General features: G+C 41.1%; 1 protein-coding gene across 2 annotated transcripts in view; it reads left to right on the top strand.

The window, feature by feature from the left end:
* LOC119661387 (activated Cdc42 kinase-like) overlaps positions 1-26,027 on the top strand; it is a 71,671-nt gene that overhangs the window by 15,680 nt on the left and 29,964 nt on the right. For both annotated transcript variants that reach the window (XM_038070710.1, XM_038070709.1), the window contains exons 2-11: positions 3,376-3,448; positions 3,514-3,697; positions 3,761-3,934; positions 12,477-12,778; positions 12,906-13,046; positions 13,108-13,267; positions 14,771-15,096; positions 15,210-15,363; positions 15,736-16,514; positions 23,373-23,589. In XM_038070710.1, the coding sequence (XP_037926638.1) occupies positions 3,376-3,448; positions 3,514-3,697; positions 3,761-3,934; positions 12,477-12,778; positions 12,906-13,046; positions 13,108-13,267; positions 14,771-15,096; positions 15,210-15,363; positions 15,736-16,514; positions 23,373-23,589 (2,510 nt within the window). The remainder of the gene's footprint in view (positions 1-3,375; positions 3,449-3,513; positions 3,698-3,760; positions 3,935-12,476; positions 12,779-12,905; positions 13,047-13,107; positions 13,268-14,770; positions 15,097-15,209; positions 15,364-15,735; positions 16,515-23,372; positions 23,590-26,027) is intronic.

Raw genomic sequence — 26,027 nt, 5'->3', positions numbered from 1 at the left:
CTTAGATACTTCATCCGTATCGTACTAAAGTGCTCTTTTGGAAGGGCCATTCTTGATGACTTCAGTCAAATAGGCAGGGGAACCTGTTCGAGCCAATTACCTTACCTTCCCTGTCGGATTGGACGCATTTTCAACCAACGAGACATTTGTTGGAGGTCATCGCTTCTCAATCTAAATTTATTCTGATGGCGGCGATGAGTTTAAGTGACTCTTTATTTTTCATTCAACAAAATCAACCTTTGGCGGTGTATATAAGAGAAAATCCGCGGGAAGCAGAAACAACGGTGCCTTCCGATGAGAACACTACGAGCGCTAGACGGATCGCAGACAGCCTATTGCAGAACGAACTGGGGAAAAATGAAAGGAGGAAGGGACATCTGAAGTAGTCTCCACTCAGGTACTCTCTACGGCTCAAAAGAAGAAGGCCAAGAGAGACAAAGAGAACAACACACCCTGTCATCAGGAAAACCTCTGCCTAAAATTAAGGTGGACACGAAGGACGAAGCACCAAAAGAAAATTAGGGGAGACGAAGGAGGACTAGACCGCCAGCTCTGTTTATTAACCGGACGGAAAGCAAGACTTTTGTGGAAGTCCTCAGTCATCTGTTCTCTGGAAATGCCAGACCTTGACTGCCTCACAGAAAAGAACGAGGTAGAAGAGGCCATCAAACGCGAATGTCCGGAGGATGAGGATCTTGGTCGGGGGTGACTTCAATGCCAGGGCACCTGAATGGGACATGCCTCACTCAGACTCCAGAGGGAAACAAACAAAATGGCAGCGAGAACAAGACTGGTAGTTCTAAACATCGGATCCACCCCAACGTTTCGGCGCCGAGGCTGCGAGAGAGGCATTCTAGATGTAACCTTCGCGTCGGAGTCACTGATGTCGCTGGTGGACTGGTGGTGGGGCTCTGCGGAAATTCTGTTCACTTAAGGCAGAGCAGAAGGACCGCATTGTATGGGCACTATTCCCTGCGCACGTCGGCACGGAGAGCGCCGAGCAATGTCCACTTTTCTCTATAAAAGAATTGGAACTGGAGGTCCTCTCTATGAAAAGCAAGAAGGCACCAGGACCCGATGGTATTCCAGCAGAGGTATTCAGACATCGGCCACACCTACTGCTTGGCGCATTCAACGCTTGCCTGAAAGAGGACATTTTCCCTTCTCTTTGGAATGCGGCGATACTTGCGCTAATCAGTAGAGGAAAAGGTGATCTTGAGTTGCCGTCTTCATACCACCCACTATGTATGCTTGATACTGCTGGAAAAGTGTTCGGAAAGCTGATCAGAAGTAGACTCGCTGAAGCGATGCGCGTTGCTGAAGACTTATCTCCACGGCAGTTCGGTTTTAGAGCAGGGAAATCCATAGTTGATGCTGTCATACAAGTCGTGGATGCCGTTCGACGAGCGGGGGCACATAGCTGCCGAACTGGACGGGTGGGCCTCCTCGTAACGCTCGTCGTCAGAAACGCCGTTAATTCCTTAAGATGGAAAGACATTCTAGACATAGAGTTCCCTTCCTCTTCTCCTCTCCCGTTGGTGAAAGGAATTCCGTGATTTGAAGGTTCCGCAAGGCGGGAGAGTTCGGGAACTAGCCCGAAGTAATATGACAAACGATTTCATGCTAGCTCTCTGACGACGGGGAGGTGTTTAGTTCGGAGTCTGACGATGTACCGTTGCGTGAGTTCAACACTCTGTGTGTAAATGCATTCGCCTACTCCACCCCAAAAAAATTCAATGTATTAGGAAACAATTCGAGCATGGGGACACCTTATAACGAAGGTCGGTTCATTCCCCCTGTTGTATATTAATAAACTGTGTCTAATAATATTTCCATAAAGACAGTCATTCTTTGTCTTGTTCTTGGTGCTGCCCTAAGCTTCATGATGTGTGTTTGCGTAAGCATCAACAATTGCTTGCAGGTTGTCTGAAACCCAGTAGTTGACTAAATCTCCAATTCCTTCGTGAGTGGCGCTACGTACGGGAATTCGACGGTTTTTACTAAGCAATCAGTCATATTTCCATTTTCCCTTACTGTTTCAACATTTTAGTGATATTGCTTATGTATTCGCTAATCAGACAATCATCTTGTTTGTTTTGACTACCTTCTTGATCTCGCTAACTCGCAAAATGGCACCATCCCAAGAGATAAGGAGTAGTTTCGTAAAAGAAGGACTCCTTTTTTCAAATTGCTGCTCGTGTACTGAGGCCCAGTATAGGGTTCACATCTTGACACCACAGAAAAGCCCTTTGCACTATCTTGTTTTGTTCACCGTTTAGTTTTTCTTCCGGGTGGTTTTCTAGTACCACCGTTGTTTCCAGAGGGGTTGACACTTGTAGGTTTGCCCATGTGTCGTTAGCTATTGGATCTTACTTCCGGGATATTTTTATTCTTCGGTTGTTTGAATGAAGTTTTGGAATTGTGACGATGCTGTCTTCTAATCTTCTCCTCTTGGTTCGACGTTAAGTTGGTTGAATAAGTTCCATCTTTTTCTCGTTTGTTCTATAATCGTCCTTGGATTTTAGGCTTCAGACCGCTTCTTTGCGGATCTCGTTGGTTCTATAGTCGTCCTTAGACTCTAGGCTTCAAATAGCTTCTTCCCGGATATGACTAGTATCCCTATTTCGGACGTGACTGCATTTGTCCAGTTTAAATTTCCACTGCTACTGCTATTTGGTGTGAGTTGGGAGTTCCTTTCATTCGGAGCTGCGATTAGGTTTACTGTTTTTCCGTTTTCTTTGGCACTTGGAAATTGTTTGTTTAGTGTTTTTTGTTAAGAGGTCTATATGTGTTCCTATTTGTACTGCTTGTTACCCTGGAATGCCACCATTTTCTTCTGGTGACATTCACCCATCATTGTTACTGAACTTTGGGGTATCCTGCAGTTTTTCAGAATTGTCTCTTGCTGGGGGGAAGACACAAGGAGTGTCAAGAATCTAGAGAGAAGAAATTATCTACCACTCCGGGGGCTGAAATATTAACAATGTTATTCTTCTGATTTATTTCTATTATTCCCACTCTTATTCAAATGATTGCAACTTTTACTATTCTTTATTAATTTCGATACGCCTTTCATAAGAATTCAGGTTGAGCTGTCATGTTTCAAATTGACGAGAAACTTACCCGACGTGGAAACTTCCGATATGTGTCTACATTTCCGAGTTAGTATACCCAACTGTTGAGATACGTCATGTATTTCAATTCTCATCAAGTTGGAAGCTGTTTCTTCTTCTATGCGGAGAGAAACCGAACATATCAACCATAAACTATGCTTGATTTGATTGAATTCGTCTGTTAGAGTTTCCGTAACTATTGAAATTCCATCTTTACTGTCTCAAAAGACCCAAGTATTACATTCTTTTTCTTTCTTTCCAGGCGAAACCAAACAGATCGACTTGTATGAATTTCTTGTCGAATCTGAGCTACAACACTACTACAATTCCATCAAGTAAGTGCTCGGGTCCAATTTGCCCCAATGCCATTTTAATAATCTTTAATTTCTTCCATTCGCAGAACTGAACTGAAAATCACCAACGTCGTGCATTTAAAGTATGCATCGGATGAGGATTTAAAGTTGATTGGTCTTTCACGACCTGAAATCCGACGCATGCGAAAATTTTACGATAGATACTATCCGCACGGATATCTCAGTAAATTTAAAAGACTTTTACAGAATCCTAGGCGCGATGAAGGCTCAGTAAGTTGTCTGTTGCTATTAAGCTTCATATGTTGTTTATGTATCTTTTAATTTTGTTTTCAGCTACCAAATCAAATGGCTTCTGCCTCAGAACTGGTTAAGCCATCAAACTCGCCAAGCAAAGTTCCAAGCAATAAACATATTATTCCTGCTGAATCGATTTGTATTAATAAACAATTGGGAACGGGTGAATTTGGAATTGTGCAACAAGGCGTTTGGACAAATGGAACTGAAAGGGTAAGATCATTTTTTATGATTACATTTTTAGATTTATGTTCTTTCACTGTTATAATCGCTTTGATCCTTGAGGTATTACGCTATGAATAAATAAGTATGCTAAATCTGATTTCCTCGCTTCAAATTAAATTTAAATAAGAATTCAAACTATTTCCCTGGTATGTTTACGTTTCGATCTATCAAACTTAAAGAATTTTGAATATAATATAATTGAGAAGGGTTCAGATGGAAGGCAGATGGTCCCTAATATTCTCAGTGCTGAGAGCAAAGAAAGAAGATACCACCTTTTTTAATACTTTATAATAGAATTAAGAAAAAGGTCTTCTCCACAAAATCGTCCTTCAGCAGTGTACGAAATGTTGCACTCGAGAACGGTCTGAATTGATGACAAGAGGTGAAGAGGTGGTTTGAAACGGGCGTTATTTCCCTGCGTACCAACGACCAGTTAAGCCAGCGTGAACGTGAACGTCCATTGGAATAAAAAGGTGCACTGACAGAAGTCCTTTAAAAACAGACAAGTCCTTTGAAAACTTTTGAAAAGCGGGAAAAGTTAAGTGGTCTTAATCGTGAAATTATCATTGCATTTTTTCATATAAATCTAAGTTGCTTAAGTGACGTATGCTTGTGACTTCACCGTTTTTCCAAATGGATCAGTTTAAAGTAATTCTACCGATTCGGCAATTATAATGGTGAATTGCTGTATAGTCAGAATTTCACCCGACTATATGGTTCCTGGTTATTGCTGCGTTGTCGTTTGTATTCTTTTCTTGCAATTTCTACTGTAACTGAAAAGTCGCAAACGCACAATTTTTGCCAATGAATCAATTAATTGAATAAAATGTTTTTTCGAACTTTGAAGAGCGTCGTTCAATTCATTGATTGTTCTCTCATTTCTGCCGTTGATTGCTGTGTCGAGAATTCTTCAAAAGCCGGACCAATTCGAAGAATATTGACTGATTCATTGTGATGAAAATGGAAAAATTAATGTGAATGTAAACATGAACTTCTTGGTCTTATGAGATGGCATTCAGTCTTGTTGAAAGCACCGGTGTCGTTGTCTGTCTTTTAGCCCATGGAAGTAGGTCTCTTTTAAGACTTGTATCCGATGGGAGCGATAGTTAACTTTGATACAATATTCAACAAATCGGGAAACCGGAAGTTTGACGCTTCAGGTATAAAAGGTTTTGTGTTTCCCTATGTGAGGAGCATAACGTAGTTCTCCATTGACTTATAGCATTGACCCGAGATATTGAAATCGTTCAGTTCTGGGCAGGTTACTGCCATTGCCAGAACTGAGCGATTTAAGTAACTCGAAGGGCAGGTTACTGCCATTGCTAGAACTCAGCGATTTAAAAATCTCGAGTCAACGCTATCAGCCAATGGAGAACTGCGTAATGAAATTGTTTGACGCATTAATGCAACCTGGATGAAGTGGCATACCCCAACTGGTGTTCTTTGTGATCGACGTATCAGCGCACGTCCCAAATCTAAAATTTACTGCAATGTCGTCCGTCTGCCACTCTATAGTTCTGAGTGTTGGCCGACTATAAAGGGTAATGAACGGCGTCTTGCGGTAATGGGGACGAAGATGTGGCATTGCACTGGTGGCGTGACACGTTTTGATTACATCTAAAATGAGAATATCCGCGATCGATATGGGTTTGCATCGATCGTGGAAAAACTGCAAGAGAGGCGTTTTCGATGGTGTGGTCACGTAATTCACGCTAACGAGAATTCAACAACCAGTATTGATCAGAACATCGAAAGCAATGGTAAGCAACCAAAAAGCCGGCCAAAACAATGGTGGCTTGATACGCTGGATGGGGATTTAAAGGTCTCGCGATTACATCTTGATCAGGCATTTGATAAAATAAAATGACGAAACCGATCATCACGAGCCGACCCCGCTTGTGAACTGAAGGCTGAGCCTGACAATTACGTGTCACATAGTTAAAAATTCTATTGGCATCTATTTTTTAGAAAGTAATTTAAATAAATCATTTGATGGAAAGCCCTGTATTGAAATAGTCAACCTCATACGCTTCACACTCTGAGTTTAATATTATAAGCAAATGCCAACAATTTAACCAACATCAAATATAAAAAAGGGCTAGGGAGAATTAGAATCTTCTTGCATGGAATTTTAATATTTCACTAGAATTTCAATTATTCTCGTTAATTATGACGTCAGCATCTTATTTGTATGGCTTAGGATGCTGTTAATTAGCACGAAATCGATAAGTTTGAACTGCTATAACTTTCCCAATAATATTGGATTTTCATGAAACTTGGCATGTGTATGCACAAGGCTGTCCTCTATGTCGGTGCAAAATTTAGTACACTTAGGATGAACTTAAGGGGAGTTTTTTAGTCTATTTCTAAAAGTTGATAATATACTATTAGTAAATTTTTTGAGCAGATATCGGAATGGGACATCTCCCGAAGATTAGATTTCACATAAGTGTTTTACAAAAAAACCTTAAAAAGGGCTGCAGATAAATAGATTCTTCATAAATGTGACTTAAATATTCCACGCGAATGTCAATTATTCCGGGTAATTATGACGTCAGCATCCGATTTGCATGGCTTTGGAAGCAGTAAACTCGCGCGAAATTGCTAAGTTTGAACTGCTATAACTTTGGCGTTAATTGCCTGATTTCTATGAAATTTTGCGCATATGCACGAAATATTGTCCTCTATGCTGGTACAGAATCCGGAAGTCCTAGGATGAATTTAAGGGGGGTTTTTCAGTAAATTTCTAAAAAGTAGTAATATATTATTAGTAAGTTTATTTGAGCAGATATCGGGATGGGACATATTTTGAGGCTTAGATTTCATCTAGGCGCACCGCCCTGATTTTTCTCGGATTTTAAGGTTTGGTAGTTTCCGAAAATGAGTCCTGTCTCACTTCAAGTGCGTACATTTTGACTTCTTACTCATGCACTTTGCAATTTATGCCAAAACTAATGTCAGTTTCGGAAAGTACAAATCGGGACCTTTCATTTGATATCCTACACAACTATATCCGGTAAAAAAAATTTTGAATCCCCCCTTTGCATGTATGGGGAGCCCCCTCTAAACTCCACCTAAATTTATGCCACTCGCTGGGTGCGTGGGATTTCATAGCTCCCATCTGTCCACCAAATTTCGTTCGGATCCGTTTAGCCGTTTTGGAGCAAAATCCGTGTGACAAACAGACAGACATTGAATCGATTTTAATAAGGTTTTGTTTTACACAAAACCTTAATAAAAATGAACAAACACACAACACAAAACCTTATTCATATCGGGTCAATGGCTGCCCGTCTGTCCGTCCGTCTGTCAAACAGAATGAAGCGGGCACAATGACCTGCCCGGGTTTTCTCCCCCCCTTGGGTTCAGGTTTGGATTTTTTGGGAGCATTCCCTTCATGCGGGTTGATCTCTCCTGCTCCCCGCTTTCTCGGATCCGGTAGAGATGGCTTAGGTCTATCCTGAGCCTTGTTAAGGGCCTCTTCTGATTTCAGGCCTTCCTTCAGATAGCGCAGGTACCATTTAACACCTGCGCCACTGAGACTTGTCTCCTTCCTGACGTCTGATATATTTATCTCAGACGTGTTTTTGTTGGTCCCTGCTTTTTGAGCAGTGGCGTTCGTTGGTTGTTGTCTACGCAGTACACCAATATCGACCTTGGATCCACTGCTTGACGTCCCAATTTCTCCCTTGAGTGTAATCACCTGGCTCTCAGTATTTCGGAGATGTGCCTCCGCCTGATTAACCAGTTTTTCTGCTATACGGGGCCCTTCTTTGTTGGTTTTCGTTTTTTTTTCTTTGTTGCTTGTACTCATTTGATTCCCACGAGTATGGGGGTTAGGAGTTCCGCCGTAGCACGGTAAGGTCTAACTTACTCACTGAGGCAACCAGCGATCAGTGAGGCTCCGTTCGAATAGTTACCCTCGACCGCAAACTATCCAATGGGCACGGTTCGCATGACACCCTAAATTGGGGGCGGTGTTTTTCGACTCCCCAGTCTAGATCCGTAGTGTTTTGTTAATAGTAGGGTCACCTCGTCCAGGGTGTGGCTATCATCACTCATTAACGGTCTTGGTAGATGAGTGGCTTGGCCCCTGCAAAGCCACGAACCGCCACAGAGGAGAGACAGCTCATCCTTCAAGAGAGATAGGTTGACTTCAGGGAATTATGTTCCGCGTTAGTCTATCCTGCCGTGCACTGCTTGATCTAACATAATACGTATGCTTTTGTGCACGGAGTAAAGTGGAAATGCGTGAAAATGCGTTATATCAACTTAAATGCGCACGTATGTATGAATGCATCGTCATGCGGTAATAGGCAATATTTGGTTACACAGTATTTATGTCCTCGATTTATGTGTACATATGTGTATCTTGGAGTTTGGCAAAATATGACGGAATATTTGATATTGTTAGCTATGTACGAATGGAAAATGGTGTAGAGAGTTTCTCACATAAGATGAATACAAAACCTTTATACCCGAAGCGCTCGGCTTCGGTTTGCTTGTTTTCTTGCTTTTGCATTTTTTTCGAGAATGATCTTTTAGTTTTTTGTACGATTTTGATTTCGGGTTGTCTTCCAGGGAGGCGGCCACATGGATTCCGATCTTTATTTTCCACCGACATTGACAGTCTTTTTCCCGCTGGCTGCAATGAAGGCAGTATGTGCTCACAGTTGGCAACAGTTTGCCCCATTGCGTTTCTTAGAACTTTCCAAAGCTTTCTTCCCATGTTTTAATATTCCAATGGTTCCATTCGTTTTCATTTATCACTCCTTTCAACTAATCCAGAAGCAAAAATAAAGCGTATTTTTTTAGTCTGGGAATTTTCCAGACATTCTGTGTATATGGCCGGTACACTTGCCCGTTATTTACCTCGTGGTGTATCAGTGTGAATTAAATGCCTCCCATTTTGGGTTTCGCGTGATTTCGTTCCACGTGAATCCATTTGCTTGTTTATTGTAGAGTACAGACGCGATTGCGCTTATTAACGACTGTAGTCCAACCTGATGCCAAAAAAGATGCCAACTTCTCGACACAAAAACCTGTAACATGCCTACTTATAACTACATATTAGATAATGTCAGTACCGATCTCAGGAATGGAAACGTGCCGTGAACACTTTATATTAGGTAGGCCCTGAATCGGATCCTTGCGGTACTCTTGATGTTACTGGCAAGAAATCCGAAAATTCGTTTCCCACGTTGACATGGAACAGCCTATTTTCGAGGAAGCTGATGCCAATTCGGATAATCGGGATTGGGAAGTTATATATAAGTCCGTCTACCCACACGGAGTCAAATCCTTTTCTAGATCTAATGTGCAAGCTACGGTTAGTTTATTGTTGACGTTAAGCCTAGAAACAACAGTGTCGTGTTCTTAGTGCATGTTGCGTTCCGTATTTATGACGGAACACGAATTGATGATTGGGAATATTTTTGAGATTACAATGCTTGACAAGCTCTCTCAAAAAGTTTTCCTAGGTTGGAAAGTAGGGAAATAGATCTGACATTGTTTGGAGAAGATTCCTCTCTTTCGGATCGCAGCAATTTTTGCTGCCAAGTAGATGGAAAATAGTCGGTATTAATGCAGTTATTAACAACTGCTAAAAAAAATTTTCAGGGGATGATGGATAAATTATTGGTGACCAAATTGGTAATCTCGTCAGGTCCGGCTGATATTTTACCGTTTAGGTTGTGGGTCATGGTGGTGAGTTATGCAAGACTCAGAAAATGTTGGAAATCCACCGTATTATTTTTTATTGTGGAAATTCGCCACCATTTGCCGAATAATTGCACTCAAGCATTTAATCCGGGAAAGCAATGCTTTGTATTTTGGATTTTTATTTCTATATTTGCGAAAAATTCGCTTGAGGTTCTTGCGCCATCGATGGAGAATTATATTCGAACTCATCGACTTTTATTAGCTTGGTACCATATTTCTGCGTGTAGTAGCGTTGATGACCGTCGCCACCGGCCACAATTATTGCTTTGTCGATTTCTTGATCTGACAAGTTTCGGATTATAATGAGTTTTTTCAAGTTCCGACTAGGCGCTAAGTTTGACTTGAATTTGTCCCAGTCCGTGTGAACGAAAGATCTGATAGTCGTTATTACTCGCTTTTGTAATTGAGAAGACGGGGAAAGTTAATTCAACTGCAAAATGGTTGGACATAGCTGGTAATGTTCTACAGGATTTCACCTCGATTCCACCAGCAGCTCTTGCCGCGACGTCAGCTGAGTGCATACCGCACTCGAGAACTCAGTGGCCACATTCGAAATTGGAAGTGTCGCGGAAGGTTTATCTTCGAAGGTGCGTCAACGGCCCACCGGTTTTCGTCCAATCGCCGAGGACTTTCGCAGAGAAGGAGACGACCAATTTCAACTATAGCTACGGAGAGCACCCTCGTCATCATTGCGGTTGAGGATTTAAAAACAAAGGTGGCAACCTTTACGGACGCAGTTTCCAAACTTACGGCGACTGTAGGTACCTTGTGTTTGAGAGGTAGATCTCGATCGCAGTCACTGTCGTGGTCTGCTTCCCGAAAAGGGCGTTTGGGTAGTCGCACGCCGGGACCTTCATTGGCCGCGACGGTTTGTTGGCACAATCGGAAATACGGAGCTCAAGTGACTAAATGTACCACCGGATGCACGTTTAGCACAACAAAAAGCTAGGCTCGCTGGGTGCCTCGGCGGCGGTTACCCAAAGCGCAGTACCACATTGCCTTACAATTTTTGACCCTCTGAGCAATCGTTGCTTGCTGGTCGATACGGGCGCGGAGGTGTCGGTTCTCCCCATACCCCGTCCAAACACGCTGATACCGAACGTTTCCGTGACTATTCGTTTTGGCGGACATTAGCACTTCTATTTTAGGCGCAGATTTCTTGTGTCACTATGGGCTGTTGGTGGACCTGATGAACAAAGCGTTAACAGACCCCGCAACCTCTTTAAATTCGTCAAAATGAATTTCCACGTGCGCAAACGACACTCTTTCCATTGTTTTCGAGGACACTGCAGACCATTGCATTCGCGCACTCCTCTGAAAATATCGTAACATTACTACTGAAAGTAGTTTCAAAGTGTTACTGAAAGTAGTAGTAGTAGTATCACGTCGTGGTCACCAATTTATTAATAGAAAACTATCAACGTGCCGCCACAGTATGACAAAATATCAAAAGATTGTTTAGCACTAAAACTCACTGAGTAAAAGGACAAGGTCCGCCTTCGCCGGCGATTTCCGCGGCGTCCCTAATTTCGCTGATCGCTTTCGTCAGTAGCTCCATTTAAGTACGCTGATTCTCATTTTGCTGCAGCACATCATCATACTTAGATCGCATCTCCTCGAGTTCGCTGGTCTTCGTAGGCATTTATTCCTGTGATTCGAAGTCATTGTTCATTTCGCCGTCGGATGGCATGGGTAACTCCGCCCTCACGTCATTCTCGGAAACGTCGTTAATACGCTGGGCGTCGTTGGGTCATTAGCTGGAATTGCTAAAATTTATTTTTAATATTTTTAGTTCATAAAAGAAAGGGAAATTTAATTTTGTAAATTGGGCTCCACAAAGTGCCAAACTGAACTGATAAGTCACGACGTCGGATGGCAGTCTGGCAGCAATACAAATTTCTGCTCCTAAAAGCTGGCAGTTAATAGCTGCCGTGACAACTTTCCCTTTCACAGAAGCAGTTTAGAGGCAGTCCACTTTCTTCGAGCCTGAAAAAAGCATCTACTATCCATGGCAGCCAGATGCAGAGTGTGAAATTGGTTGCATAATTTATACTGAAGTATCCCGTCTAAACGCCTTTGTGCTTTCCAAACTCGGGGATCTCCGGGGTAGGGTTACTTTAGGACACTTCAGTCCACCAAGTGTTATTATTAAAAATTTTACTTGCCACTTAACCGATGTGTATGACCGCACGGGGGCACTTCAGTAGAATTTCAGTTTTTGCGGGTGGACCTTCATGGTCAATTTCGCCATCTTTTTAGGTTTTTTGGAATAGCTCTCCTCTGAGTCGACTAAAACGGACTAAAATCTTTGAACATCGCTCAATCCCAATAAGTCATTGCAATCGTAAGGATCTGCGTATTGGGCTGCTCAAGTAGCAATGATCTCTTTTTTGTTTCACGGTTGATATTCTCATAAATTTATTAAATGGTTAACGTTTTATCAACGAGTTACTTCGGATTCAATGTGAGGGAAGGGTGGAGACGATCCTACATTTCATATGCGGTTGCTCGGCATCGTCAGAGTTAAATTAAATTCGATTTACTGGCGCTGTTTATTTGTGCTTTCTATTTATTTTTAAGATGTCGGGTTTGACTAGGGGCGATAGTTTGGTGCTTACCCCAATGTGAGTGTGGACTTTCCTCCCGCCATAATTTAATTGGAACTGCACGCGAAAGATACGCTCAGGTTCACACCGTGAACCATTGAACATAAAATAAACTGGTTTGCAACAAAGTAGAAAACAAGCGCGTTTTAACACATTTTTACATAATTTATACACAATCTCTCAAATAAACTCTTTTTTTACAGATCCAAGTTGCGATTAAATGTCTATCGCGTGAACGGATGCAATCCAATCCAATGGAATTTCTGAAAGAAGCTGGAATTATGCATTCTATTGATCACGAGAATATCGTGCGACTTTATGGTGTCGTTTTGGGCACTGACTCATTAATGCTTGTGACTGAATTAGCCCATTTACGTTCATTGCTCGAGTGCCTCAAGGATTCGGGATTGCGTGTTAATTTTTTAACGGTACCGACTCTATGTGAATTTGCGATGCAAATATGTAATGGCATGATGTACTTGGAAAATAAGCGTTTAATTCATAGGTAAGTGAAAAATGTGTAGATTTTAAATGATGGTTGAGTGTTTGTCACTCATAGGAGCTGATAAGTTGTTAGATTAATTTAAACATTCTGTTTTTGGTTACTAAATGGACTCCCTTTTTCATTGCAGAGACTTAGCAGCCAGAAATATTCTGGTTTTTAGCAAAAATAAAGTTAAAATATCGGATTTCGGATTATCACGAGCGTTAGGCGTCGGAAAAGATTATTATAAGACTAATTTTAATGTCAATTTAAAACTTCCCATTGCATGGTGAGCTCTCGATGTTCTTTTATGGAATTGCAAAGGTCTTACTGTTTATTCAACTTTGTAGGTGTGCACCGGAGTGTATTAACTATCTCAGATTCACAAACGCGTCAGATGTTTGGGCGTATGGTGTTTGTTTGTGGGAAATGTTTTCTTATGGTTTCCAACCATGGGCAGCTCTGACAGGCATCCAGATTCTGGAAGCTATTGATGAACCAAACTATCAGGTAATGACGTAACAAGTATCATACAAATGAAGCGGTTCTATGACGTGCATTATAAGCTCGTTGATATTGGTTTCGTATTATCTTTGCTCAAATTGAGGCTGTCACGGTTGACAGATAGCTAGTGTTAGTGTCTGCTGCAAGATACAATTTGTTACCATTCACGCAGATAAATATTGAATAAATGATATTATATTGGGTTGAGGAAAAAGAAATGTCGTATTTTGTCAATAGATGGCGACGCTTAAACATATCTTGTGTGGTACTTATCACACCGGGTCATACTATTCGGCGATTTGATTTGACTACAATCTGTGCTACAAGTGTCTCTTTGACAGTGTTGTGATCGTACGTTCCAGTCTCAAGTAATAGCGGGTCAAAGATGGAGTTCACCAAGCAAGAAATTCGTCATATTTTACGCTTTTACTACCTGAGAGGAGAAAATGCAACGAAGGCAGCCGAAAAAATTTGCGAAGTTTATCGACTCGATGCTGTAATGGTTCGCACAGCACAGCGTTGGTTCGATCGATTTCGTTCTGGTGTAGTGGACGTCGAGGATACACCCTGTACTAGTAGGCTAATCGTCGTAGAAACCGATAAAATCGTCGAAATTATCCAAGTAGACGGGCATGTGAGCATTCGCTCGATTTGTCGGGAACTGGGTATAGACCATAAAACCATTTGGAACCATTTGCAGAAGATTGGATTCCAAAAAAAAGCTGGATGTTTGGGTGCTACGTTGACGTAAAAAAATTTCTTGGACCGAATCAACGCCTGCGATGCACTGCTGAAACGGGACGAATTCGACCAATTTTTGAAGCGAATGGTGACTGGTGATGAAAAGTGGATCACGTACGACAACCTCAAGCGAAAAAGATCGAGGTCGAAGCGCGGCGAGCCGGCCCAAACCATCGCAAGCCCGGTTTGACGGCCAGGAAGGTTTTGCTGTGTTTGATGGGATTGGAAGGGAATAATCCACTATGAGCTGCTCAACTATGGCCAGACCCTCAATTCGGTCCTCTACTGTAAGCAACTCGACCGTTTGAAGCAGACAATTGACCAGAAGCGGCCAGAATTGATCAATAGAAATGGTGTTGTGTTCCACCGGGACAACGCTCGGCCTCAAACAGTTTTAATGATCCGCCAGAAGCTATGGGAGTTCGGGTGGGATGGCCTGTCGCACCCACCTTATAACCCGGACCTGGTACCAAGTGATTACCATCTCTTCTGACTGTCTAAGATTTTCCACGACGGACGGGGGGTTTTATAAGGGGAGAATAATGAAGTTGCCTTCTAAATGGCAACAAGTTTACGAACAAAACGGCGCATATTTGACTTAAATCGGATAATTCTAAGTATGTTAAATAAAGTTCGATCACAAATACGACATTTCTTTTCCCCCAACCCAATGTATTGACAATCGAACTGTGTGAAAATTTGTTTGGATAGGAAATATCAAAATCGGCAGACAATCATTTTTAAACTATTTCTTCCCAATCATTGCAGCGCCTCGAACAACCGGAATGTTGTCCACGTGAATATTATAGTCTAATGTTAAAATGTTGGGCTCATGATCCGGCAAAAAGGCCAAAATTTAGTGATATATATGCCATACTACCCGACATGAAACCTGAACAATTAAAAACAATCGTTAGTAATTGCGAACCGAAAAAGGATCATCTAATGTATCGGCAGGGTGAAATTGTTACAGTCTTAGACAAGTGTACAAATTCACAGTATTGGAAGGGTATTCTAAACTCAGGGAAAACGGGTCTTTTCAATCCGGCCAATACAGTAGCTTATGTCGAGGGTCTTCCAACTTCAAATAACAGGTAAGCGCCATGCATACTTGCGTTTATTTTATTTCTGTCAATGCGTATTGAATATTAGTCCCCACAGCTTTGATTTGTCTTTGAAATTGAATACCAAAATGAAATTATTTTAGGGATTCATTTTGTCGAACAAGTGATCGGCAAAGCAAACGGAAACTTCGGACGGAAATGATATCGATGCCACAGAATGATTTCAAGCATACAGGACACGTAGGATTAGATGGAGCGTACTTTGGGGATGTTGCATTTATAGCTAGCTCTCAGAACGTGAGTATATGACACAGCGATTTTTTATGCATTTACACTGCTTACAACTTTCTAGTTAACAACATTGCAGTTATTTGATTAATTTAACAGATTTGGTACGCACTCGCACTCAAAAATGACTCTGTTTACTTCTTCAGTGTTTTTACGAAATAAAGTAACGGTACTGAAGTAGGGAAGAGGTGGTTCCCGAAAAGGGGGTTTTTATTAAATATAAAAAAATATTTTTGTCAAAAACGGAACACTAACTAAAAAGTCACTTAATATTCCCCTTGGGATGTACAAACTAAATAGAGTGCGCGCAGAATATGTTAACTAATCTTAGCCCATCATTACAACCAGGCAATGATAATCTTTTCATAAACTTTATTTTAGTACAATCAACTGCCACGTCAAATCGTGACCCCCTACAAGCCATCCGAGGATATCGAACAAACTCCACTCCTTCTCCCTCCCACTCCAACCAGTCCGGACTCCCTGCAAACAGCTAGCGGCTACTTCCCCGAGGCTACCTCATCTACAAATCCCTCCTTTGTCAATTCAAATGAAAATACACCCAAACATCAATCAAATGCCTTTGGAACATCTTTCGATTTTCCACCAAAAGCAGTATTTAGCTCATCAAATCCATTCGCCAGCAGTGCAAATGCAGCGGACACGTCATCAACTCTAGCCTTGCAAAATAACAATTACGGTCTGGAAGCGAATGCGTTCACAAATGCTAATTTGGAAGATGATTCGTTACATGATCCCACCTTGTCAGTAACCGCTCAATCGAAAAACGTCAAGTGGATGGAAAGTGACTCTGATGCCCAGCATGAATATCACGAAATCTCCGATGACGAAATAACAATTGGCACTGGGCCGTCATTACTGGATGAGATCAATTCCATGTTTGGTTCGATGTCGACGACAACGGCAACAACAGTATCGGGGAATGTGGATACGGGTCCTAAATCACCTGATTTTGAACACACGAACAAGAAAAATGAGATCACGGAGTTGGCTTCGAAATTAATTAGAAAAAATAGTGGGGGCGATACGAATGGTAATAAATCAAAGAAGAAAAGCACGGGAACGGTGAAACCGATTTCAGTGAAAGACGAGAAGATTTTAAATCAAGCCATTGAAATTGCTACGGAAATTAGTACACGGTAAGTACAAAACGTTATTTTTTCTTAGTCTTAGCTTTGGTTTGACAAATTTCCTTACTTCCTGCATCATTCTGTGTCGGGGGTTTTAGCGTTTTTTTGTTCCTTTTTTCATAGTGAGAAATGTTGAGGCTAGTGTTAGGCATACTGAAGACTTAAACAACAACCTCAACTACATAGTTGTGCCCATCGCGTTTGATGCAATTATTTGAAATTAATCTGCATATTGGCGGTTAAAAAAAAGTTCCAACTCAAGCTTGTATAATTTGTCAGATTTATAATTAATTTTATTTAGTCGTGATTATCTGTTCCACTTGTGGTTATGTCCCAAGTCGAATTTTGAACCTAACCTATGTAGTCCATTCGATTTCGCAATTATATGAAAACTTCAATCATTAATGTTGCTTGATATGGTTGCATTTGAGAATTATGTTGCAACTCCTTGCGACTCGAATAATTTAGTCAGATAATGAAGTGAATTAGCTGTGGGTGTGACGCAACTAAATGCTTTAAAGTGAAGTAATTAATCGGTGACGTAGTGTTGCATTTGTGACTCGTATATGACAAATAAAAAGATGTATTCATAACGTAAAAAGTATTTCGTTTCAACCATGACTCTTGATAAGACAGCTTTCTTGTATTGATAATGAACTTGAATAATATGATGTTATGTGAACTTTGTCCCGAATTTGCTAGCCATATTTTTGTTATGATTCCTTTCATCTAACCGTTACCATTTCTTTATCTCTCTAATGAGTAAACTTTTGTGATAAAAGTTGTTTAAAAACTCACGATACCTTCCTGTCCAATAGTGAGAAAAAAATGCAAACTCTAAACAATCCGACCGAAACTCGTAGTGAAAGCACCTGACCTGGAGGCGGCTCGATGAACATAAGGAGGTGAGCCTTTTTTCATAGCTGCGCGCACTGGTATTCCGTTACTATGGCAGAATCCGAGAAATACAATGTAGTGTACGCCGTGACAAAAACAAAATCATTATATTGATGAGGGAAGCAGAAGCGACGACAAATAACAATAATTTTTTTACAGCATGCAGCTTTTTAGTAGTCCTGTGAGGGATGTTAATGGTAGGCTTCTCATCTACAATGCTGAGCAGCTGAACAGGTAGAAGGAGCACTTCACCACGATTTTGAATTGTATAACTTTCTGCGAATCATCGAGAAGAGATGGCTCTTCTGGGTGATTTGATAAGCTGCAGCCCCTGTCTTTACAGAGTTATTTCCGATCATTCGTAACTCCTGGTAATCTGAGATTTTGCCCAATGAGTGAAAAAGGAGAACGATTGTTGCGATTCCGAAGAAGGGCTCTCGTCTGGAGTGCGATAGCAAGGTTTTTTTTTTCGTGTTTCCTGAACGCATCAAGGGACAACTTGAAGACTTGATTGGCTGAGAAAATGCCGGTTTCTGCTCTTGCTCCTGCTGTAGTAGATCCTTCCCCGCAAGGGTTATATATTGTCAGCGATATTCTTATCGGTACTTTTGCTTCTCACTGTTATTAGTGACGTTTAGTCATGTTGCCTTGACTGGAGAAGGTCGGGGGTCCCCCCCAACTAAACTAGTGATCACGAATCAAGCTCACGAACAATTTGTATCTCTAGGTAACAGTGATGTTATTCGATACATTAACAGCGCTTAATCGACTTTTGTTGTTTTGCTCAAAATTTGGAAATACAGCTATTTCAGCACTAACACTTCGTGTTGTTATATGGGGGTAGTACATGGAAAGTTACCGCCCCTGTCACTCGGGTGCTCCCAGCTTTTGTTAACTCATGACTGCGTCGTGCCTTCTAACTGGCCTGAGACAATAACTAATGAAGAACTTCGTTAATATATGGCCTAAATATTTGTGAATGTGGTGACCAGACTGTGGAAGTAGCAGTACATAGCACACATTTAGAAGGAGGGCAATTGGTTTGCAGTGTATGTCATACAATGGAACGCAATACCCAGGATTGCCGACGAGTGGGTCACCGTCGGAGTACGTGGCATAGAGCAATAGAGGAATGCCTCCTTCTCAGAAAATCGTGGAGGCATCGCTTCATTGCCAGGGACCAACAGTAATGATCCATGGGTGTGATTGACGCGTCATGCCTCACATAGGCGTATATGGTAATTATATATTGATAATATTCACTGTGTGTGAGCACGCATTTTCTTAGAGAAAGATTGCTGGATCGAGCAGATTGGGCATTTTGTGCATTGGTGGTGACAGTATTGTTCTTTAGAACTGCATTACGAAGAACTGGCTGGCGGTATCAAATCTCTTGGTAGTCCTTTGAGGGACGTTAATGGTAGACTTCACATCCACGACGACGAGCAATTGGAGAGGTGGAAGGGTTCTCAATCTATAGCAATTGGTGAAATTCCACCTCTCGTGCAGGATATGGTCAGGGTAACATGCGAATACGGAATACTTCTCCAACTCAACAAGGCCGTTGCGGTTGTCACGCTCCTTGCGAAATTGTGCACCGCAGCTTTGGTTGTCTCTGCAGAGCTGTTTCTTCGTGGGAATCAGGTCTTTCCCAGTGTGATAATTGGAGGACTATCTGCGCGCTCCCTACCGTCGCAAAGGTAGTAGCTAAAAGTGTGCTGGAACACACTAATGGAAAGTTTAATCGACAAAAAGCAGGCGCGTATTGGCCACATCAACACCCTTCAGATCATTTTGGAGCAGTGTGCGTGGTTCAGATCTCCGTTTTACCTGTTTTTCATCGAATGCTCTACGCAGGAAGGGCATTCCAGCAAAACTAATAGTTATTATCAGAGCGACATATACTATTGGAAAATGTCATGTGCTACATTGAGGTAAAATTTCTGAGCAATTCATAGTTAAAAGCTGATTTTTTGCCGCCGATACTGTTCCTTTTTGTTATCGGTGACGTTCTCGATACTGCCTTCGCCGGAAGATGTGGAGAACTTCAATGGACCATAACACCTTTTTTTAACCACTTCGCCGTGTCATCGATGTACTATTCTGGTCTGAAAAGTCTCTCTAGATGTGGTGATTAGAGAACGGAAGTGGCAATGGATAGGTTATACTTTAAGAAAGGACGACGAACTCGATATCGGATTCTAGTCTACTACTGTAAGGTTTGTCAGAATAAAAAGTAGAATGCAACATTAGAAAATGGAGTACTCTACATCTTACATCGTTCAGTTGCAGAATCTCTTTCGCTAGAATTTTCGCTCAAATTGAAAAAGGTGTGCATTCCAGTTCACGTGCATTGTAAAAACCATTCATGATCCGTGCTCAATGGTCGAGGGTTGTAATTGATGGGTCTGTCCTTAGCTGAAAAGTGAATAATATTTTGTCAACCGTTCGGTCGGCTTCGAAGTCTACAATTAATAATCTGTGCTTAAAACACTATGATTTCAAATTTGATTTCAAGTTTACACTTAATTCTGTTAAATGTTCAATTGCTTTCTCCCCTTCGAAAAATATTTTCTGTGTCCAGAATTGTGGTGTTAGGTCGCTCGAATATATTGTCTTTATCTTTTCCTTTATGGTTAACTGGGTGTGGGTAGGCTAGGTAGCTGTCAGTTCAATTATCGGTCTGATGCCTCAAACTTCTAAGACCATGACCACTGTGGGAAGGGCAAGAAAACAGAATCCAGCCGGTTTAGATTTTGAGAGCCAGCAGATTTGGCACAGGTTATTACGTTCCTATGACCGAAAAACTAGAATAGGGTGGCTTTAAACGCGCCGCCCAACATGATCAACGCATTCTTGCCATGTCCTAACAGCCTGGTGAATGTCGCCACTGAGTACAAAGCCCTAATTACTGCTGTCGTTCACAATGAGTATATTAGCTCGGCTTGCATGTCCCACAATAATCTCTATTACTGTGGCCGTAGGGTTTCACTGCCTAATATCCTCATATAGATTGTCAACACTGCACACTACAGGGTATTTAATATGTTGGTCCAGCGGGAGGAAGTGCAGGGGCATATTGGGGTCATCTTCCGGATAGGACTGCCGATCCCAAGTAGCGCCAGTATACGCGGTTCTTTGAATCCTATTAAGCTTTGCTCTATTGTATTTCTTGTTCAGCGCCGAGCACCAAACGCGCCGCTCATAATTTCACTCATAATAGAGGGAAACATCAATATTATCAAGTCATCGGCATACGCTACCACCTTCACCTCGCTCATGTCCAATATCCGTAGAATTTCATCCATCACTACCAACTCGAGAGCACCATTCTGCTCACAGTTGTGGTCAACTGATTTCCTTGTTTCCCAAGTCAGATTGGATCATCGTTTTTCTTAACTTAGATATTATCCAAGAGCGTACGATACCCCTCCAACCTCATTATTATGGGTGTAATCCCATCAGTTCCTGGTGACATATGACTGTTAAGCCGATAAGCTTATGACTGTTTATTGAGCAGTTCATCAAAGTAATCAACCCATCTTTCCAAATTCCAAATTCTCTTCTTCATTTCGACAGGATGAGCATCGAGGTGCATAAGGCTTCATCCGGTTCTTCTAGGCCTCCTTTTCTATCTTTGAAGTCGCTTCTCTACTCGACGAAGTCCTTGACAGGTTTCTGTGCATGCCCGCGTTCTTGAAGATTGCTACATTGCCGATAAGCAGCATAGCTGCGATTATTGCGGCATTCCCTTATAGGTGTTACGAAGGGCTTTGTTATAAATGGTTTCCGTGTTCACTTTCAGGTGGTGTTGTTATTAGAGCCCGGGCATCGTGCTAATAAGATAGTGATCCGAATCTTTGTTGGTTTTATTTTCCATTGCGCTTATGAATTAACTTTTTCGTTGATCATCTTGAACGATTGCCAGTATTTGTGCCTGTAGCAGATGTTGAAAACCCTCTGGTCAGCTTCCTGAGGTTTGACAGATCTTCGTTCCAGTACGATGGTACCTTTTTAAGGTTTTGTGTGTTATGGTATGCTTATTTGAAATGGGGATAGGAGGATAGTAATCATCAGTGAATCTGCGTATTACATGATGAAAAGTATATATTTCTGATTATGTTTTTCTAGCTAGCTACGACTCTACGATAACTCGGTTAATACCAATGTTTTAGACTTGGGAATTTCGATTTGGTCATAGTGGATTTAGATAAAAACGATACCCGAGTAAATGTGAATTTATGTTTGCATCCCAAAACCCCTGCAAATAGACGAGAAATCATCTGGGCCATCAGTAAAGCCGACGGCGTCCACAAAAAGTTATGCATTGTTACACCTGCAGTTTCTGCTCCTTCAGCTCATACGGAAATCCTGGAAGTCTGAGCCTTTTCCCAGAGAGGACAGTATGAACAGGGAGTGCATCTGGCGTGCTCTACGCAGGAGGGGCATTCTGGAGAAACTAATAGCTATTATTAAAATGATATATGATGACGCAAAATTTTATGTGCTGCATCGAGGTAAAATCTCAGAGGAATTTGAGGTCCAAAGTTGAGTCCACCGGGGCTGCACTTTGAGATTGTTCTGTGCTAGTGTTCTTTCTGCACTGCTCTATGGGAGTGACACATGGAGAGTTATCCTTACTGTTACTCAAAACCTCGAAGCCTTCATCAATAATTGCCTGTGACGTTTATGATACTTGGTCGGCGTACCCATGAACGCTGTGATCAGAAGGCGAAAGCGTCGATGGATAGGTGATGCATTAAGGAGAGCGACGATTCCATTGGCCGACGAGGGCGATAAGAGCACTTGGCGGAGAATTGTAAAATAATGTGGGCATCTCGGGAAGTCTTGGAAGGAATTGAAGCAGATTTCAGTGAATCGTGGACGATGGCACGTAGTCGTGGTTGACGCACTATGCCCCACCAAGGGGTAAATGGAAATAATACTTCACTTTCCGATCAGAAATAAACAGAAATTTGTGAAAATAAACAGAAATAAATAGAAATTTGTGAAAATTAATTTTTTGAGGAAAATTACACATTACATATCACAAGCGAATAATTTACAAATGAACAACTCAAGCGAATTTGGCAAGTCAACAAATCTTCAAAGCAACATTTCGTTACATTTTACAGTAATCGTGAAGAAATTATCGTGTACATTTTTTTCGAATATGATAAAGTGAATAATTCAATGTTAGTAAAATGGACTGCGGTTTGGAATATTTGCGATTTATACTTGCGGGGGCGATAGCGTTTTGCTTTTAAACATGATGATGAACTTGTTTAGCGGCATAATAGGCCCAGTCACCGATTATCTTTTGAGTAGTCTTAGGAAGTTTGTGCGGTTAGAGGTGAAGGCGTATTTTTACTTGAGAGAAGAGGGGGTTTTCTTTGAAATTAATGTTATTTCTTGTAATTGTGATTACAATAGTTTCGCAATCTATTAGTAGAAAACATGCATCGTCTGTGAACATAGTTTTATCGGTAAAGTCTGCTCATTTTCGTGAGTTTCCTGGTTCACACAATACTCAGTTTTCGGGGTGTTTTGACACGTGCTACATCTATTAAAGGTTGTCTAATCATGCGCGCGAATTATTGTTCATGGATACTCGCCGCTTTATAGTACGTGTTAAAGAAACGAATGGAATAATAGATAATGATTCATTGAACAATATACTGGTTTTAAAGAACCTATTTTTTTTCAATTTCACAGCGAAGTTGAGGATCTGAGTTATCATGTATTCAGAGAAAGTAGTCTTATATTATCTTACTTATTCACTCACTAAAGTTAGTTGCCATTTGGATTGTATTCAGATTTACGCTGCTCGTCGTCCTTTTCGGTCTCTAGTTTTAAGGTTCCAACAGTTTTTTCATATTCATAAGAGTCTCCTCTTTAGAGAATGCTTTGAATATTTCATATTACATTATGCCATTTATTTATATTTATTCCATTTTTTCTCATTTCTAGTTCTATGAACGATTTAGTCTCACAAGATTCACCGTCGACTCAAAGTCCAAGACGTAAATTTAGTTTTCGATTTCCGAATCTCACACATCATAGTTTAGATAAAGACAACACAGGACTTGCGTCAGGTTCACATTATAACGGAAACTCTGGTACAATGACGCACAATAAAGATCGTAAAAATTTCTCAGATGAATTGAAGAATATTCCCGATTTACAGGTAAGTCCATCGTTGTTCCGTATCTTCATTATTTCTACATATATAGAAGAACATTGAAGAATTAATATTAGATAGGGAGCTTTTCACTAGATATTTTTAATTTTGTTTGTGGTAAAATAAAAGTCAGAAAGAATTGCGGTAATGATAAATGGAAATCTAGAACGGAAATTTTATTTAGTAAATAATTCTTAAGTAATACAAGAATGTCCGTTTTGAATAGAAAATTAACCATTCTAAGCTATGAAAATGGTTTTGTAGTAATTTCAGAGCAATTACATCTGTAACTTGTGCAAGTCTATGGCCTCAAGTTTCTATTTGTTAAGCCCTAGCTTAAATCAAGTATCCAGGAAGCAACTTCCATATCTACTGCTGATCGTCATGTGATTGTAGTTCAATATTCTTTGTGATCATTTCAAACTCCATCGCTTTTCAAGCAACTTACGTCGTGGTCTTTTTCGTATTCGCACAGAACGTTAAAACCAACTTTCGTACTTAGGCCGCTTATTACAATCTGTATGAATTGAGTTGCTCCAGTTAGTTGAAGAAAAGAAATATTCTGAGCGTTGATATTCAGAAGGAGTGTTTGGTTGTCAAAGGACGCCATTATGAAATTTACTCGCTTTAAATGAGTTATTATGGTTTCTATATTTTTATAATATTCAAGGAGACAAAGAAGCATGTAGACGACTTTCGGTTTCGTCCAAGGCAGAGGCAACTCATCAGACGCTGCCTTTGCCCTGGGACGAGCGTGACCGAGCAGGTTATTGGGTGTTGAATCGAGAGAGAAAGTTTCTTTCCAAATGGTCAGGTCCGCCATCAAGTGGCGTACTCGGGGCTCCCTCATATTCCTAGAAAATTTTTGATCAGCCTCGGCCGGCTTAGGTTTTCAACATCAATATAATCCATACCCTTCCCGTGTTGTGAATTATATATGAGGGGGCAAATAACATCCAGTAACCATTCCAGTCACTCTGGCCCCAGAGGCGGGGTAGCGTCTGATGAGTTATCTCTGCCTTGAATAAAACCGCACGTCGTTTATATTTTTGAATTTGGGTTCTGGCCCATAACAGACGGGCCCGTGGACCAGGAACCTAGCAAAAAAAGTTTCTTTCCAATTGGTCCGGTCCGCCATCAAGTGGTTGGCGGAATCTGGGCTCCTTAATATTCCTAAAAAAAAATTTTATAAAACATATTTTTTTCTAATTCTATGGAAACTAAATGCGGATATCTTTTAAGACGGTGTCTATGGGCCGTATGTAACATACTAAAATATGTGTATATATTAAATTAAAAGGATCATGCATGTTTGTCTTTTATCCTGAGCAACTTTTTGTTATTTGTATTATACTTAAAAGGAACTAAGTTTCGGAGAAAATTAATCTTCCAGCTTGATAAGAAAGTGGCGTTAGTTTATGTTGTCCGCTTGCTTTCGAGCTAATCAAGATCAAAAATTTATTACATTGGGAGGGAAAACTCCATGTGAACTCATGTTCTATTATTGCATTACAATACTCGAGTTGACTCATTACCGTTGATATGCCTTAATTTTTTCCGTCGTAATCTTATGAAAACGCGGTCTACGATGGCGCTTAAAACTTTATCGTTGACGCCTTCTCTATGACTCACATCACCGTTGTCGTTTCGATACAAGCATATACCACATTCGTTCTTTCCCCTCCCTTCACTCATTTGGTGTTTCGATGTGTGATACGAAATGAAATGATATTCAATTCATTCTTTAGCTACTCTATTTCAGTAAAATTTTGATTTTTTGCTGACAAGTGAAATTTTTATTTCATGAATTGTGGCAAAATCTCATTCTTTTATGGGTTATCTTCCACTTTAAATACCTCGGGTTAACGCTCTCAGCCAATGGAGAGCTGCGTTATGAAATTGCTTCACGCATTAACGCAACCTGGATGAAGTGGCGTTCCACAACTGGTGTCCTTTGTGATCGACGTATCAACGAACGTCTCAAATCTAAAATTTACCGCAATGTCGTCCGTCCAGTCGCTCTCTATGGTTCTGAGTGTTGGCCGACCATAAAAGACAATGAACGGCGTCTTGCCGTAATGGAGACGAATATGCTACGTTGGACTAGTGGCGTCACACGTTTAGATCACATCCGAAATGAGGATATCCGCGATCGGTATGGGGTTGCACCGATCGTGGAAAAGTTGCGAGAGAGGCGTCTTCGATGGTATGGTCACGCAATTCGTGCAAACGAGAATTCACTTGCAAAGATTGGTCTGAACATCGAAGTCGATGGTAAACGACCAAAAGGCAGACCTAAACAACGGTGGCTTGATACGCTGGATGGGGATTCGAAAGCCTCGAGATTGCACCCAGATCAGGCATCCGATAGAGCCAAATGGCGAAACCGATCATGACGAGCCGACCCCGCTTGTGAACGGGACAAAGGCTGAAGAAAAAGAAGT

This window comes from Hermetia illucens, chromosome 1 (genome assembly GCF_905115235.1).
Source record: "Hermetia illucens chromosome 1, iHerIll2.2.curated.20191125, whole genome shotgun sequence".
In the NCBI taxonomy this organism is placed as follows: Eukaryota; Metazoa; Arthropoda; class Insecta; order Diptera; family Stratiomyidae; genus Hermetia; species Hermetia illucens.
Note: the sequence above shows the minus strand (reverse complement) of the source record. Positions and strands in the feature narration are given on the sequence as shown.